At 42.8% G+C, this 17,023-nt stretch overlaps 1 protein-coding gene across 1 annotated transcript; it reads right to left on the bottom strand.

The window, feature by feature from the left end:
• On the bottom strand, positions 1-16,811 carry CNEP1R1 (CTD nuclear envelope phosphatase 1 regulatory subunit 1). Its single transcript, XM_084757163.1, has 6 exons — positions 16,675-16,811; positions 15,663-15,734; positions 10,060-10,133; positions 5,801-5,910; positions 5,216-5,270; positions 1-1,491 (listed from the first exon to the last, which is right to left on the bottom strand). The coding sequence occupies exons 1-6, from the start codon at positions 16,697-16,699 to the stop codon at positions 1,450-1,452; spliced, it is 378 nt and encodes a 125-aa protein (XP_084613289.1). The 5' UTR covers positions 16,700-16,811; the 3' UTR covers positions 1-1,449.
• Between the last annotated feature and the right edge of the window lie 212 nt (positions 16,812-17,023).

Consider the following 17,023-nt stretch of genomic DNA (forward strand, 5'->3'; position numbering starts at 1 on the left):
TTAGTTATATATAAAGTATTTATTTTTATGCACATATTTACCTACAAAATTTACAGAAAATGAAACAATGCAGAACATACAGAATACCCTCTGCGAGGTCTCAGAAGCAGAGGGTTTTATTGCTGCAATCCAGAGAATGCAATTTTTTTTTTTTTTTTTTTTGGTTTTTCGAGACAGGGTTTCTCTATGTAGCCTTGGCTGTCCTGGACTCACTTTGTAGACCAGGCTGGCCTCAAACTCACAGCGATCTGCCCGCCTCTGCCTCCCAAGTGCTGGGATTAAAGGCGTGCGCCACCACACCCGGCTTGAGAATGCAATTTTATACACAGGAAAGTCAAGATGAACGCGTAAATTAAATGGCAGCTTTGTTAAACATTTTTGTCCTATTATTCAAATTGAGTTTAATGTTAGATGAAATTTAAAATATTCCTCTTGAAATAATTTAACCTTTTCAAAATCTTCTAATAAACAGTAAAAGGCACCTTGAGTACTCTATGTATTTACAGCAATCCCAATAGTTTCATTTTAAGGGCTGCTGTAGTACACGTGGCTGCTGCGCATACACAGTATGCCATCAACACTTTCCAGCAGTGACAACTGCAGGCTCTGGTTTGTGGTATGGTTCCGGGTACTGTTGATGGACTGGGCCCATCAGCTACACCAGGACTGTACTAGTGTACAGTCTACCACAGTGTAAAATCCAGTCACCTAAAATAAGGACTGTCAAATTCCCAGACGATACGTAATTTAACTTGTACATTCAGAAGACTTTGGGGTGTTTTTAAAATTCTTTTTTTATAAAAGTAATTTAGTGTTAAATGAATCAATTTACTGAAAAATATAATAGTTGGCAGAACCCAGTATTGGGTTTAACAAAAATCGTCAAAACATCTATAAATTTTTCAACATAATGGAGATGAGATTTGCTCAGTCGAAGTGGAATCTGGTGTTTTTCCTGCAGCACGATGGAAAGAGGCGTTGAGAATGAAAGGCACACGGCGTGGCCAGCTTTAAGGAGTGGTGGAGATGTCAAGCAGATAGTTCCTGAAATACTGGTGCAGGAGAACAAAGTCCAAACATTTTCCTCTTGGTTTAACATTGGCATTGATTTGCTATTTACAGTAGTTTGCAAAAAATACATTATAAAAACTGAACGAGGTTTGGTTTCTAAGTTTAACTTAGTAACATATGCACAGACTTCATCTGCAGAGTTCTGTGCAGGAGCTGAAGTGCTAAAGTGACACTAATACTGAACACAGGTAATCAAAGGTACCGAGGCGGTGAGAGCTCAGTCCGCATCATCGAGAGCATCTGGGCAAATATTGCACGCTTCTTGTCCGCTGTTGCTAAACCGTCACATATCCAACTCCAAAAGGAATCCTTTATGGTGTTTTGCTGTATCACTTATTTCAAGAAAGACTGGTTTAAATTCCCTAATAGTGCAGACTGTCATTGAACGTGAGGTCTAGGTTTCAAAATTAGTTTTCCTGTCTGTAGAAAAGAAAAAAGAAAAAAGTCAATTCACAGCTCTATTTATTTATTTATTTACTTACTCACATAGGTTTTATGAGACAGGGTTTCTCTGTGTAGCCTTGGCTGTCCTGCACTCCCTTTGTAGACTGGCCTTGAACTCAAGAGCTCTCCCTGCCTTTGCCTCCCCTATGCTGGGATTACAGGCATGCGTCACTGTGCCTGGCTCACAACTCTATTTAAAATACCGCCAGTTATTTACAAACTTACAGGGCGTTTGAGGACCATGGTTTATCTGGGAAGGGCACTTGTTGCCAAGCTTGGTAACCTGAGGTCAGCCCGCAGAACCAAGGATGGAAGCAGAGGACTAACTACTACAAGTCCTTCTTTCCCTTGGGCACATACACAGTCAGTCCAACAATAAACGGAAAATGTAAAAGCCTTTCTTTAAAAGAGGGCATTTCCGGGGCTAGTAAGATGGCTCAGTGGGACAAGGCTCCTGCTGGCAAGCCTGACAGTTCTGTCCCCAGGGCCCAAGTGTGGAAGAGACCAATGACCCCTGTGACCTGCCTCTCAAGTGTTGGGGTCAAGGAGCACGCCACTGACCCAGGTGCATCCACACTTTGTCCTGATGTTATGGTTGTCTGCTTTATGGTGGCATTGTCCAGTTAGGTTGCCCCCAGCTGTACACAGCTGAGAAACTGGAACTAGTTTAAGATGTCTTAAAAGAAACAGGGAATGTTGAGGAAAATACAAAAGGAAGGGTGTGATGGGGCACATACAAGAAAAAAATACACTGACTGGGAACTGCAAGTCTTATAGATTTGATGTATTTTTGTTCCTTTGTTTTTTGGGGACAGGGTTTCACTATATAGCCTTAGCTGACCTGGAACTCACTATGTAGACCAGATTGGCCTCGAACTTAACAGAGTTCCGCTTGGCTCTGCCTCCCAAGTATTGGGATTTATATATCTTAGTAAACTAAAGTTTATAGTACATATACTTATTTGGATAAAATGCTTCTTTCCACATAAAGTTTATTTCCTAAAGTTAAAAACCAAAAAGGAAAAAAAAGAAAGAAAGAAAGAAAGAAGAGAAAAAGAGTCAACTCTAGTTCTAGGAGTCCTGACATCATCTGCCAGTTTCCAAAGACAGCAGGTACAAACATGATGCACAGACATATATACAGGCAAAATATGTATACACATAAAAATAAATCCTGGGGGCTAGAAAGATAGCTCAGTGGTTAAGATGTGGGTTCAATTCCTGGCACCTACATGGCAGCTCACAACTGTCTGTAACTCCAGTTCCAAAGGATCCAACAGCCTCACACAGACATATATGCAGGCAAAACACTAATGCACATAAAACTAAAAATAAGGAGAAATAATTCTTGTTTTATTTTTTTTTCAAGACAGGGTTTCTTTGTGTAGTCTTGGCTGTCCTGGACTTGCTTTATAGACCAGGCTGGCTTCGAACTGAGAAATAATTCTTTTTTTTTTAAAAAAATATTTATTTATTATTATGTATACAGTGTTCTGCCTACATGTAGGCCTGCAGGCCAGAAGAGGGCATCAGATTACATTACAGATGGCTATGAGCCACCATGTGGTTGCTGGGAATTGAACTCAGGACCTCTGGAAGAGCAGACAGTGCTCTTAACCTCTGAGCCATCTCTCCAGCCCCCTGAGAAATAATTCTTAACAAAATAGTAAACAAACAGTCAGGGTACTGAATACTCATATAGTGCTGGTGGTCAGTCAGAATATTCTAAGAAATTTTGTTTGGTTTGGTTTTTGTTTATTTATTTATTTATAAATGTAGGAGTGCTCTGTCTGCATGTACACCTATATACCAGAAGGGGGCATCAGATCCCTTTATAGGGTCATAAGCTACCATGTGGTTGCTGGGAATTGAACTCAGGACCTCCAGAAGGATAGCCAGTGTTCTTAACTGCTGAGCCATCTCTCTAGCCCAGTTTTTGGTTTTCTGACACAAGGTTTCTCTGTGGACTCACTCTGTAGACCAGGCTGGCCTCGAACTCAAGAGAGATGCACCTGCCTCTGCCTCCTGAGTGCCAGGATTAGGCATGAGCCATCACAGCTCAGCTGAGCCATATGTATAAAACTAAGTTGTAACAGCAATAATAAAGTACACACCTGAAAATCTCAACTTTTCCTCCTAAGGGTTTATCTGAAGGAAACCAGATTCGGGTTGAAGGATTTACACGGATGTGTTAGCAGACTATCATTTGGGTGCCTACTATGCACCAGGTACAATGTAAAGTGCTAAAAGCTTAGGTAATAAAATCACACAGAGCAGTGTCTACCACAGTGCATTTAATTCCAGTGGGAAACAAACAACACACGGTTTGAAAGATGGGGAAAGCAAGTATATGTCAAATAGGAGGTTAAGCTACAATGCAACCAACACAACTAGACAAAAGGGAAGAGTTCAACTAAGATAACTCAGGTGGGGAAATAGGCCTGGGACTTTGCATAAAATGGCCAATAATTAGTGGCTCTTAAATCCCAATGTTGGGTCCACATGTTCCTTTACTAGAAGGTACTAAGAATACATTACAAAGTGCAAAACATGATCAGTCGGGAAGCTAAGGCATGAGACGTGCAGGTTTGAGACCAGCTTGGATAACACAGTAAATTCCAGGCTAGCCTAAGCTACAAATCAAACTCTGACTCAAAACTTAAAAAAATAAAATAAAAATAAAAAAGACTAAGTTTTTAGCCAGGCATGGTGGTGTACACCTTTAATCCCAGCACTTGGGAGGCAGGTGGATCTCTGTGAGTTCAAAGCCATCTTGGTCTACAGAGTGAGTCCAGGACAGCCAGGGGTACACAGAGAGACCCTGTCTCAAAAACAAACAAACAAACAAAAGATTAAATTTTCAACCAAACCACTTTGCTTGGCACCACTGACTGTAGCCCTGTTGCCCCAAAAGGCTCATGTGTTGAAGGCTTGGTCCCCAGCCATTGGCATGTTGAGGTAACTGAGTAACAAAGGGTCAGACTTCATCAATAGATTGAACCACAAATGCACTCCTAGCCAAAGGGGGTGGGGTGCGGAGCTAGTCAGAGGATGCAGGTCACCCAGTGGGTGACTAAGAAAGACATATCTTGTTCCTGGAACTTTCTATATAAACCAGGCTTGTCTCTGCTTCCTGAGTGCTAGGGCTAAAAGTGTGTCCCAACGAGACTGCCTAAAAAATTTCAGGTATAGTCTTGTTTTGTTCACACAGGGTTATTACTATGGAGCCAAGTTGGTCTTAACCCCTTTCCTGTTTTGTTTTGTTTTTTCAGACAGTATTTTTATCATTAAGCTAACCTCAAATTTGTATATTGCTAAGAAGAGCCTTGAACGTTGATCTTCCTGCTTCCCGCCTCCCAAGTGCTGGGGTCACAAGTTCACCATCATGCCTGATTTCATGTGGTGCTGGAGGCCACACCCCAGGCTCTGGCTTCACACTCTTGATTCTGTTCCTCTGCTCCTTAGTACTGAGATTACAGGGCTGAGCCACCATGCCTGACTCAAATGACCCAAAGGTCTGTTGTCCTAAAACTAAACATGTCAGTACTCCCTCCCACTTTTGTTATTTTGAAAGGGGGTCTCACTATGTAGATCAGGGTGGCCTTCAACTTGAAGGAATCCCCTTGCCTCCCAAGGACAGACATAGAGCTGCCAGCAGTCGTACCAGGCCACAGGGGTATTCTAATGAAAGTATACTTACATCATCACAAGACATATTGTATTCTGCTAATACCGTTCGACATCGTGCAGCTATACTGAATCAGTGTGGTCAAGGGAAAATTCACAATGCAGTCAAACTTCTGTTATGGTTTAGATATGAAATGTTGTCTCAAAAGGCTCATGTGTTGAAGGTTTGGTCCTCAGCCTTTAGCATGTTGAGGTAACTGAATAACAAAGGGTCAAGCTTCATCAATGGATTGAACCACAGATGCACTCATAACTAAGGGGGCTGGGGCCTAGTTAGAGGATGCAAGTCACTCATGGGGTGACTTTGACAGGCATATCTTGTTCCTGGACCCTTTTTCTGTCTTCTGCCACCATGAGGTGAGTAGCTGTTTTACCCCATGTTCTTTGCCATACTGTGCTGCCTTAACATGGCCAAACCACAACGGTGCTAGCCAATCATGGCTGAAACCTCTAAAACCATGGACCAAGACACATCTTCTCAGAGATTTGTGTCACAGTGATGGAATAGGACCAACACATCATCTAAACCACTTGGGTGCCAGGGAAGGTTCTGCAGCTTAGCTCTGAGAACAAAATTCACCTCTGTGGTAAAGGATACATTGATGGTGCGACTACTCTTTTGTGTATTCCAGCAAAGAACAAGCCTATTAGAGTTATACAGCTAATAGTGAAAAACGGATGATTCCATAATGACGTGAAGAAGGACACCTGCAAAAGAAAGTGTGAGATATAAAAATTTAGGACACTGATTCCTGCCTCTCTCCTTATATGTATTTGTAATGTCCTAGCACCTACATAAGGGCAGGAAGACTGCTAAGAACTCTAGTTCTCTTTATTGTTGTGCTGTGAAAATAGAACATACACTTTATTTTCTTTGTATGGGAAGATAACAGCAATATATATCACCCACACTAAACACTAAACCATTTCAAATTCATTCCTATAATCAGAAAACCACCCCACCAAAAATCCTGAACTCTGTGCAAAGAATAAAGAAGAGGCCTTTAGTCTATTAGTCTCTGTCTCTCTACAGCCCTGGCTGCCCTGGAACTCACTTCTGTAGACCAGACTTCTGGCCTTGAACTAAGAGATCCACCTGCCTCTGTGGGATTAAAGGCATTAGCCTTTAGGCTCAATGAAAACATGGGTTAATTCTGATTTAGTTGCCTCCCCATCAAAAAGCTTCCTTAAGGCCTGTGTGGTGGTACACACCTTTAATTTCAACACTAAGAAAATAGAGGAAGCTGGGTGTGGTGGCGCACGCCTTTAATCCTAGCACTCGGGAGGCAGAGGCAGGCGGATCGCTGTGAGTTCGAGGCCAGCCTGGACTACAAAGCGAGTCCAGGACAGTCAAGGCTACACAGAGAAACCCTGTCTTGAAAAACCAAAAAAAAAAAAAAAAAAAAAAAAAAGAGGAAGGTGGATCTCTGTGAGTTCAAGGCCAGCCTGGTCTACATAGGGAGTTCTGGAATAGCTGCATAATGAGACTTTGTCTCAAAAAATTGAAACCAACCAACAAAGCTTCCTTAAGAGAACTTAGCCAACTCAGCCATTCATGGCCTGGTCCCACAGTAATCTTCATCTCCTTGCTTCCACACATATGCTCCTTTCCTTGTTGGCTTAATTTCTACAAGCTCCTCCTTCACCTTTGCTTGAAATAAATAAATGAAGTTTATTTGAAATAAAAAAGCTGGTTTTGCCAGGCGTGGTGGCGCACGCCTTTAATCCCAGCACTCGGGAGGCAGAGGCAGGTGGATTGCTGTGAGTTCGAGGCCAGTCTGGTCTACAAAGAGAGTCCAGGACAGCCAAGGCTACACAGAGAAACCCTGTCTCGAAAAAAAAAAAAAAGCTGGTTTTTTTTGGGGGGGGGGGTCGGTGGAGCTGGAGAGATGGCTCAGAGGTTAAGACCACTGCCTGCTCTTCCAGAGGTCCTGAGTTCAATTTCAACCACATGATGGCTCACAACCATCTATAATGAGATCTAATGCCCTCTTCTGGCCTGAAGATAGAGAACTGTATATGTATTAATAAATAAATATTTTTAAAAAGCTGTTTTTGAAGCTACTTGAGTAAAAAAATAATGAAATAAAAAATAAAAAATTTAAAAATGAAGTTGTTTTTGAAGCTACTTAAGATTCTAATGTCCACAGGACACGAAGCAGGGAAACTGGTTAGTAGGTATCTGTAAAGAACTAGAGTTTAAAAGAGAGAGATGGCTTCACTCAGATCTGGGCATAATGAAGTACTGTAGGAAAGTAGAAAATAAACAATTCGAAGACTATGTAGAAGGGCAAGAGTCCACCAGGATCCATGCTGGGAACAAGAGCGGGCAGAAAAGGCAGAAGGCTGGGAAACAGAAACATAACCAAGAGAGAAGAGATAAGCATGGAATGTGTAGAGAAAGAAAGCAACTCAACAGGTAACCACATAGAAGAAACACTCCAGGGAAACACACCTCTCATGGCTTGAGAGAGAGCTAAACACACACACACACACACTAAACAGATAAGTGTAATTTAAGGAAATCTGAGGGATTTTTTGTTTTGTTTTGTTTTGTTTTATTTGACAGAGTTCCTCTGTATATCCCTGACTGTCCTGGAACTCACTCTGTAAACTAAGCTGACTTCAAGTTCAGAGACCCACCTGCCTCTGCCTCCGGAGTGTTGGGATTAAAGGTGTGTGCCACCATGCCTGGCTGAAAATCTGAGGTTTGATTTCTACAAAATGGCTATGTGTCTATACAATGTTAGCATATACAGACCTATGTATGCACTTGCTTGTGGGTGGAGGCCACAGGCTGACACAGAACTCCTCCTCCATCTCCCTCACCTTATTTTTAAGACAAGGTCTCTCACTGAACCCGGAGCTCACAGATGTGGCTAGGCCTGCTGAGCAGCCATCCATCCCCAGGATCCCCTAGTGCTAGGGCGACAGGCACCAACCACCATCTGGCTTCCACATGACGCTAGGAATTGAGATAAACTCAGGTCCTGCCTACACTGAGTCAGCCACTAAGCTACTGCTTCTGTCCCAATACTTTACATTCTCAAAGTTGTTTGCTTTGTTTTCTCTTATTATTTAGCAACAACGTCTCACCATGCAGCCCAGGCTGGTCACCCCCCTCCCCATGATGCTAGGATTACAGTGCTGCACCACCACACCTAGCTGTATGTTTGATTGGGTCAGTCCTTTCAGGCTCCTTTCCTCCATGGCAACAATCAATGACATCTAAACTGCAGTTTCATTTCCTTCTTTGAGGAGTTTGCAATATCCTTCCCTCCCTGGCTTTTGTACTCGCACCTCCTGCTTCAGACACAATTGCTGGTTAGAACTCTCATCACGTTTGGGGTTATTAAATACTGAAGTAAAGAGCCAACCCTAAGGCTAATAGCTATCTTCTCATGCAATTTAGAAAATTATATTAACTACATAGTTTTAGGCCTATTTCCTATTATATTTAATTCTTCATTTTATTAAGATCTCAACTAGCTGAAATCAGCTTATATTTTTCTCAATTAGAAGTAGACTCATTTCCCAAGATACAACTTTTTCAATCTTCTTGCCAGCCTCCTTCCACCCTTCCCCTACAGATGAGTACCAAGTGCAGCCTTCAGATCAGTTCTATAAATGAACTCACAGGAATTTCCTGTCTGCTATAAAGACCCCTTCAGTAACACAGAACTCCAACACCCGCTCCCCTGCTTCCTGTCCTTTTCTATCCACTGCCAGGAGAGAGTCCAAGAGGCTGCATGATAACCCTCCCTGCTTGATTGATGCCAAAAGCCTTATTATTAGGCTTACTCTTCTGTATAACTTAAAAAGCAGCAGCATGCACCTCTGATGGCAGCATTTGGGAGGTGGAGGTGGAGGCAGAGGCAGGTGGGGCTCTGTGAGTTTGAGGCGAGCTTGGGTCTACATACCAAGTTCCAGGACAGCTAGGGAAACACAGTGAGACCCTGTCTTGAAGAAAAAGAAAAAAGGAGGAAAAAAAAAAACAGGAAAAAGAAAAGAAAAACCCAAGACTGGAGGTTTTCTAATAAAAAAAAGATTGAGTTTGAAATTAAGGCACTAGGAGAAGGTAGAAACTTCAGAAACATTTTATCAGCTTTCATCAAATAATCCTTCAAGAGCTAACATTATGAAACTCAATATTGCATTTGGTACAGGGAAGCTCCTGCACAGGGCCCAGTGGGAGGCCTCTCGCTGTTGCCTGTATTAAACTCCAGGCAAGAACCGTGGAAGGCGTCAGGCGGAGAAGGGAAGCTTTGCTAAATCAAGAGGCTGGCACTTGTTCTTTTCAGTGACAACAAAAGCACACAAGAATCAACTGTGACTTTGCAGATCAGATCACTTAGAGATCAATTTATAACTCAATTCTGTCAACTTCACTGAGCTATGTGGCTTCCTTCCTGCTTTTGGCTACCTGGTCTAATACTTAGCAGTTTATCAGTGTTTATCAGTTATATTTGTCTTTCTTTTTCTTTTTTTAGCAAGCCATCTCAAATGCTTTATGAGATGAATTAAAGTATTAACAGTTAATTCACTGAATTACAATTTTTAAAAGTTGCACTAATGAGACTAAGATAAAAATAAAAGGAAACAAATATTTATATGGAAATCAAAAAATTCAAAAAGTGAATTAAGAAATAACAAGCAGAATAAGATTTCTCAGATTCTTTCCCTTAGAAAGATGATTAACTTACAACAGCCAGCTAGAGGGCTCCTTAAGCAAATGATTATAGAACACGTTGTTAATAGAAGGATTAACATCATTAGCAGTACAAGTAGCTCAGCACCATATTTCACAATTAGCATCACTACATTAATGTGCTAAAAATTGTAAAACAAAATTTCTACCTTTTGTGTCTCAGGATCTATTAGCCAGTTCCAGGCACCAGTAGCTGTACAGACAGACACCACTATAAGAAGCACTGGTGAAAAATAAACACAAAATTAGTAAGCAAACATACCCTTCATCCCTTCACGTTTTGACACTACTTCCATCAGTGCCTAAGAGACACAGCCAAAGAACCAATGCTTGGCCAAACAAAGCGCTCAAGAGTCAGACTTCCCCAACTGAGGGGCTCTTTTCAGCATCCTGAACCCTGGGCAGTGAGAATGATGGCAACTTCCTGCCTCTCAAATCATGAGAATGAAGATCAATTAAATTAAAACCAAGAGGTCAGATGGCAAAATTTCAACATAAAACTCCATGTTATAGAACTTTCATTGTGTTTTTGCCGAACTTGTAAACTCAAACTGGAGAAGAAAATCCTCCCATTTTCTAATGTAAACACACAAACAAAGGCCCCTTTCTGAGCCACACTGCAGTCCTGGGAGTTCTAATGAGCAGACGCCTGCTGCTGAGTTAACAAAGGTCAGCGCTGATGACTGTGCAGTCACTGTGGAGCACACCCACCAGTACTGGTTTTTCAAGGGACTTAAACAAGGCCATGAAGGACTAGTAGAATCCAGAAAAGGGTTTAGTTTTTCCCACTAAGCTTTTCTTCCTCTGTGTGTGTGTGTGTGTGTGTGTGTGTGTGTGTGTGTGTGTGTGTGTATGCATGCATGCACATGTGTGTGCCATGGTGCACACATGGAGGTCAGAGATCTCCCCACATGGCTCCTGTGGGCTGAACTCAGGTAATCAGACAATCACCATCTTGCCAGCCCCCCCGCAACCTGGTGATCTAAATAGATGATAAATAAACTGAAGAATAAATGTATTAGTAAAAAAGAACAGATGGAAACCAGGACCTAGCTAACGGTCTGGAGACGAAGACAGTGCTTTTACTTCAGTTATGATTCATAGTTTTACAAATGGGAAAACCAAGTTTCAGAGAATAGAAACATAGTAAAACCTTAATCGTTTGGAATTCCTAGTGATAGCAGTAATAAATCATTTTAGGTTTTTAGTAATAGAATCAAAATTATCTTCTGAGCAAAGAACAAATTAAACTCAATTCCTTATTCTATATTTCTAAAAATATATTATATTACATAGGAACTTTATAAAAGATGATGTAAACCAAAACCAAAATATTAGAAAGCATCTCATATACATGCTTTTGTTTGATTGGTACATTAGCCAAGCTGAGGGCACTCGCATGAAGCAGATAGAAAGTAAAGTGTGTTCACCATGTCTTAAAAGACAGAGCAGCACTACACACATTTAAAGGGGTTTCTAGCAAAGGTTTGGGACCAACTTCTCTGTAAACAAGAGCAAGAAAATCACTACTTAGGAATCTGACCAACCAAGACTTACAGAATATGGTTAACAGCTTCACAAAGACAGCTAATAAAAATCATTTAAGGTTGGAGAGGTAGCTCAGCAGTTAAGAGCATTGACTGATCTTCCAGGCCCTGAGCTCAATTCCCAGCAACCACATGTTGGCTCACAACCATCTATAGTAGAATCTGAGTCCTTCTTCTAGTGTGCATGAAGACAGAACACTCATATACACAAAATAAACAAATCTTTTTTAAAAAAATCAATTAACCTAGCACTCGGGAGGAAGAGGTAGGTGGATCGCAGTGAGTTCAGGGCTAGTCTGGTCTACAAAAGGAGTCCAGGACAGCCAAGGCTATACAGAGAAACCATGTCTTGGGAAAAAAAAAAAAAAGAATCATTTACAAGTCCCAACCCCAGCCAGGCGTGGTGGTGCACGCCTTTAATCCCAGCACTCGGGAGGCAGAAGCAGGCGGATCGCTGTGAGTTCGAAGCCAGCCTGGTCTACAAAGAGAGTCCAGGACAGCCAGGCTACACAGAGAAACCCTGTCTCAAAAAAAACTAAATAAATAAATAAATAAATAAATAAAAGTCCCAACCCCTAAGTGCAGTAGTGCTCTTTGGGTCCTGCAGCCTGAGTCAAATGTTGAAATAAAACATGTCTTTGTGGGGCTGGGAGGCTCAGTAGGTAAGAGCACACGCTGCTTTTGTAGCGGACCTGGTTCAGTTCTCAGTACACGGCGGCTCACCACTGTCCTCAACGCTAGTTCTTGGAGGCCCAGCCCCCGCTTCTGCCCTCCTTGGGTACTAGGCATGCACATGGTGCACACACATATAGGCAAAATGCTCATATACATTAAGATAGAAATAAAATCTAAAAAAAAAACTGAGGCTGGAGAGTTGACTCAGCGGTTAAGAACATTTGTAATAAAGGACTTAGATTTGATTTCCAGCACCCACATGGAGGCTCACCACCTCCTCAGACACCAGTCACACATGTGGTACACAGATGTTCATACCGCCAAAACAGTCATACACATAAAATAATAAAAATCTAAAATAAACTAACAAAAAAAATTAAAAGCCACGTTCATGACCAGGCAGTGGTGGTGCACTTGGGAGGCAAAGGCAGGTGGGTCTATTTCTGAGTTCGAGGCCAGCCTGGTCTACAAAGAGAGTTCCAGAACAGCCAGGGCTACACAGTGAAACCCTGTCTCAGAAAACCCAAAAACCAAACCAAACAATGAAACGAAACCATTTTCTTTGTGCTGTCTATGTGGTTCAGACACAGCGTGTCTAGCAAATGTAAGACCCTGGGTCTTAGTCCAGCACTGAAAAATAGCTTCTGTCCTGATTGTACGTCTAGGCAGGAATCAAACCTCAGCAGGGCAGCTTCCTAAGAGCATAACACATCTGTGGGCCCAAACAACCGAGGAAGCAGAGGCGAGAGGACCATTTGAGCCTGGTTTGTGGAGGCCACCCTGAACAAGACAGCAAGAGCCCATATTCAAACGATAAGGGCTGAAGGGAGGCAGGAAAAAGACAACTTGTGTCAATACAGATGAGCAAAGTACTCTCTCTCTCTCTCTTTTTTTTTAATCTCCCGGCCCCCAGAGCTGAGGACCAAACCCAGGGCCTTGCGCTTGCTAGACAAGCGCTCTACAAGCACTCTATCACTTAGCTAAATCCCCAGCCCCACAAAGCATTCTCTTGCCTAGCTCAATACTTTTGTATTTGCTCACATTTTCCACTCTGCCCCTTCTTTGGGGCAGTAAATAGAAATCACTGAAATCATACTTTGCAGCCTTGGTAATAGTTAGGAATAAGAAATGGTAAGAGGAGATTCTTTCCTGGGTCAGGCTTCAAAGCACACCAGTACGGGGATTAACAATCAGCTAAGGAGGTGATATTCATCCGCTAACAGTTCGAGCCTCCCATCAGCCTGAGTCCCAGGACCCACACGGAGAATGGAGAGAACTGATTCCCACAACTGTCCTCTGACGCAGGCAACATGTCAACATGTTGTTGTGGCATGTGAGTGAACCTGCACACATGTGCACAATAAACACATGTAATATAATTTTTTAAAAAACAACTAAGGGAAATGCCACACTTTTGTTTTAAAAATGCATGTGTAACTTTATGCATATGTACACTGTATGTATGTAGGGTCTTGAGCTTAGAAAACTGTGTATCATATGATACTGGAAATCAAGCCTAGGCCTCTGCAAGAACAGACGGCACTCTTACTGCTGAGCCACCTCCCCAGTCCTGGGTCATAACCTCTACATATACAATTGAAAGCTTTTTTAAGCACGAGCTTTGTGTATGCTAAGCACACACTTTACCACTGAGCCATCTCCTCAAGTCAAACTATTTTTCTTTGTTCTTTTTCAAGCTCCACGGCACCTGGCTCATATTTGTCTTTTTTTTTTTTTTTTTTTTTAAGAATTATTATTTTAAATTATGTGTGCTTGTGTGTATGTGCGTGTGTTCATATGGGTTTGTATACATGTCTGCAGACTCTAAGAGGGCGTTAGATCCCTGAGAGCTGGAGTTACGGGGGCTGACATGAGCTCTGGGAGCCGAACCTGCGTCCTCTAAAGATCAGTATGCACTCTGAATCATCTCCCACCTCTCCAGCTCCAAAACAGGATTCTTCTTTTCGTTTTTGTTTTGTTTTGTTTTTTACGAGACAGGGTTTCTCTATGTTATCTTGGCTGTCCTGGACTTGCTTTGTAAACCAAGCTGGCCTCAAACTCAGTGATGTGCCTGCCTCTGCTCCCAAGTGCAGGGATTAAAGGCATGCACCACCATGCCCGGCTCCAAAGTAGGATTTTTCTTAACAAAAATGTATTTGAATAGCTTGTAGGCAAATAGTGTTTTGCTTAGGGAGTTTCTTATGTGTATGTGTACATGTTCATTTATGTCTGCATACTGTGCATGTGTACATGGAGGCCAAAAATCAATTTTAACTTATTGCATGGGACAGAGTATCTCATGGAACCTGGAGCTCATGGGCTATTAACATTTTTATTGTATGTTTTTAATCAAAGTTGTAACATTTAACAAAAAATATTTATCTCTTGAGGCTGGAGAGATGGCTCAGCAGTTAAGAACACTGGCTGCTCTTCCAGAAGTCCTGGGTTCAATTCCCAGCACCCACATGACAAACTACAACCCTCTGTAAGGAGATATGACACCCTCTTCTGGACTCCACAGGTACCAGGTGTGCATATATGTATACGTAGACAAAATACTCATACACTTAAATTCTAAATATATACATGTATTTTCAGGCTGGGCAGTGGTGGTGCACTTACGAAGTAGAGACAGGCAGATTCCTGTCAGTTCAGAACCAGCCTGGTCTACAGAGTGAGTTCCAGGCCAGCCTGGCCTACCCAGAGAAACCCTGTCTTGGGGGAAAAAAATGCCGGGTGTGGGAACGCATGCCTGTAATCCTAGTACTTGGGAGACAGAGACAGGCAGATCTCTGTGAGTTTGAGGCCTACAAAGTGAGTACTGGACAGCCAAGGCTAAACAGAAAAATTCTGTCTCGAAAAACCAAAAACAAGGGCTGGAGAGATGGCTCAGTGGTTAAGAGCGCCGCCTGCTCTTCCAGAGGTCCTGAGTTCAAATCCCAGCAACCACATGGTGGCTCACAACCATCTATAATGTAATCTGATACCCTCTTCTGCAGATAAAGCACTCATATGCAAGAAATAAAATAAATCTTTTAAAAAACAAAACAAAACAAGAAAAACAAAAAACAAAACAAAACGAAATAGAAAAAATACTGTAAGAAATAATAATTCAACCATATAAACCAGTCTATGCTTTTGGGGTAGCAGGTTATAAATTCCTTTCCCTTTAAAAGATTATTTAGTGCGTGTATTTACATGACATGCATAGGTATGCACGCCCCGGCAGCACAGATGTGATGGTCAGAGGAGAACCTTCTGGCATTAATTCTCTCCTCCCCTTTAAACGGCTTCTGCAGATGGAACTCAAGTCTACAGGCTGCGTGCACCAAAGGCCACTGTGCCAGCCCATAATTTTCTTTCCTTAAACACTCCTTTGTAATCCATTACCAACAGATAAACACAGAAATCGTCTAGCTTAGTTTAACAAGGACTTATTAGTCAGAAGTTTGAAGTGAAAGGGAGTCGTTCCTACTTAGGAACAAAGTTATCAAGTGCCAGTTTCCCATAGGAAGTACTCAGCAACTTACTTCTCCAACGTCCAGTGGCAGGTTGCAAGCAATGAATATATTCAGTAAGTCTTCTCTCGAAAGCCTTGAGATCTAGGTAAAGAGAGTTCAGTTACCGACCTAGTCTTTCTAGTTGGAGCGTATTAAAATGAAATTTCGGAGCGATAAATGCTACAGGTTTACCCATCAAATTACACATGACATGCATTGTTTGCTTATAATGACAATTTAAAATATTTAAGTACATGACAGAAACACCATTACATCGTATTTCTAATTTCTGGAAACCAGTTGCTCTATTTTTAGAAGCTTGAAAGACGGTTATGTGGAAGGCCAGCAGGAACCTCAGCCAGAGCCAAAAGCAGAAACTGGGGGAGTTACAAATAAAAGGACCCAAACCCAGCTCAATTGTAATTCTGTGGAAGCAAGAACTTTCTCATGAAACATCAAAATCCATGAGGTCTACTTGACTGCAATTATCCGATTCAGGCCCTAGCTCTTATCATTAATTGATGGCTATGTCGTATGGGTTTACTGGACTTCCGCAGACAGATAACGGGCTGTGCAAAGAGACTGCCTCTCGTCTTCGGCATGGGTTGCCGGTGATCGACCGGTCCGCAGCACAGCGCCCACGCCTTGCCCTGTGACAGGGCGTACCCCTGAATGAAGTCGGGTGTTATTTCCACAGTGGTGGGTATTTTTGTTGTTGTTGTTGTTGTTTTGTTTTTGGTTTTGGTTTTTAAACTTTGGAAAGCCAAGAGCATTTCCAAACCCCCGCAATTACCGGAAGCCAAGGAGGAAATTAGGGTTACTGGCTCGTGGGGCTGTCAAGACAAAACGCGAACGCATTTGCACTCTTACACCACCACGCACGCAAAGGCTCGGCAGTGAGAAAGGGGCCCCCCAGCCCGAGCCGGGAGAACGCGGCACCCCTGGCGGCTGTGCGCCCCGTGCCCCTCCCTCGCCGCCACCCGGTCACGCCGCCCTCGCGACCCCCATCTGCCTCGGGACCCGGCGGGCGACACACTCTAACCTTCCGCCTGCTCCAGCGAGTTCATGTCGGGCGGCAGCTCCGGTCACCGCCGCGGCCCGGTCCGCATCGCAGCCCGCCGTCCCCGCCCGGCTGGCAGCGCCAACTCCCACCTCTAACCGCTCCCCTCAGCCCCTCCCCTTTGCACCGCCCATTTTCCAGAAACGCTGAGATTATTGGGTACCTCTGCCAGACCCCTTAACTAAACTAGTTTTCTATTGGCTAATTTCAGCAAACGCCTTCGGGAACCTAGCGTTAGACATTCAGCTGGAAGGGCCAAGAATAGCAGGTAGGCAAGGCTGATATAGCCATGGCGCCGCCTCCTGCCTGGGGGAGGAACTGCAGTCTGTCC

The sequence above is a fragment of the Acomys minous genome (assembly GCF_964271855.1).
Source record: "Acomys minous genome assembly, chromosome: 14".
Classification (NCBI taxonomy): Eukaryota; Metazoa; Chordata; class Mammalia; order Rodentia; family Muridae; genus Acomys; species Acomys minous.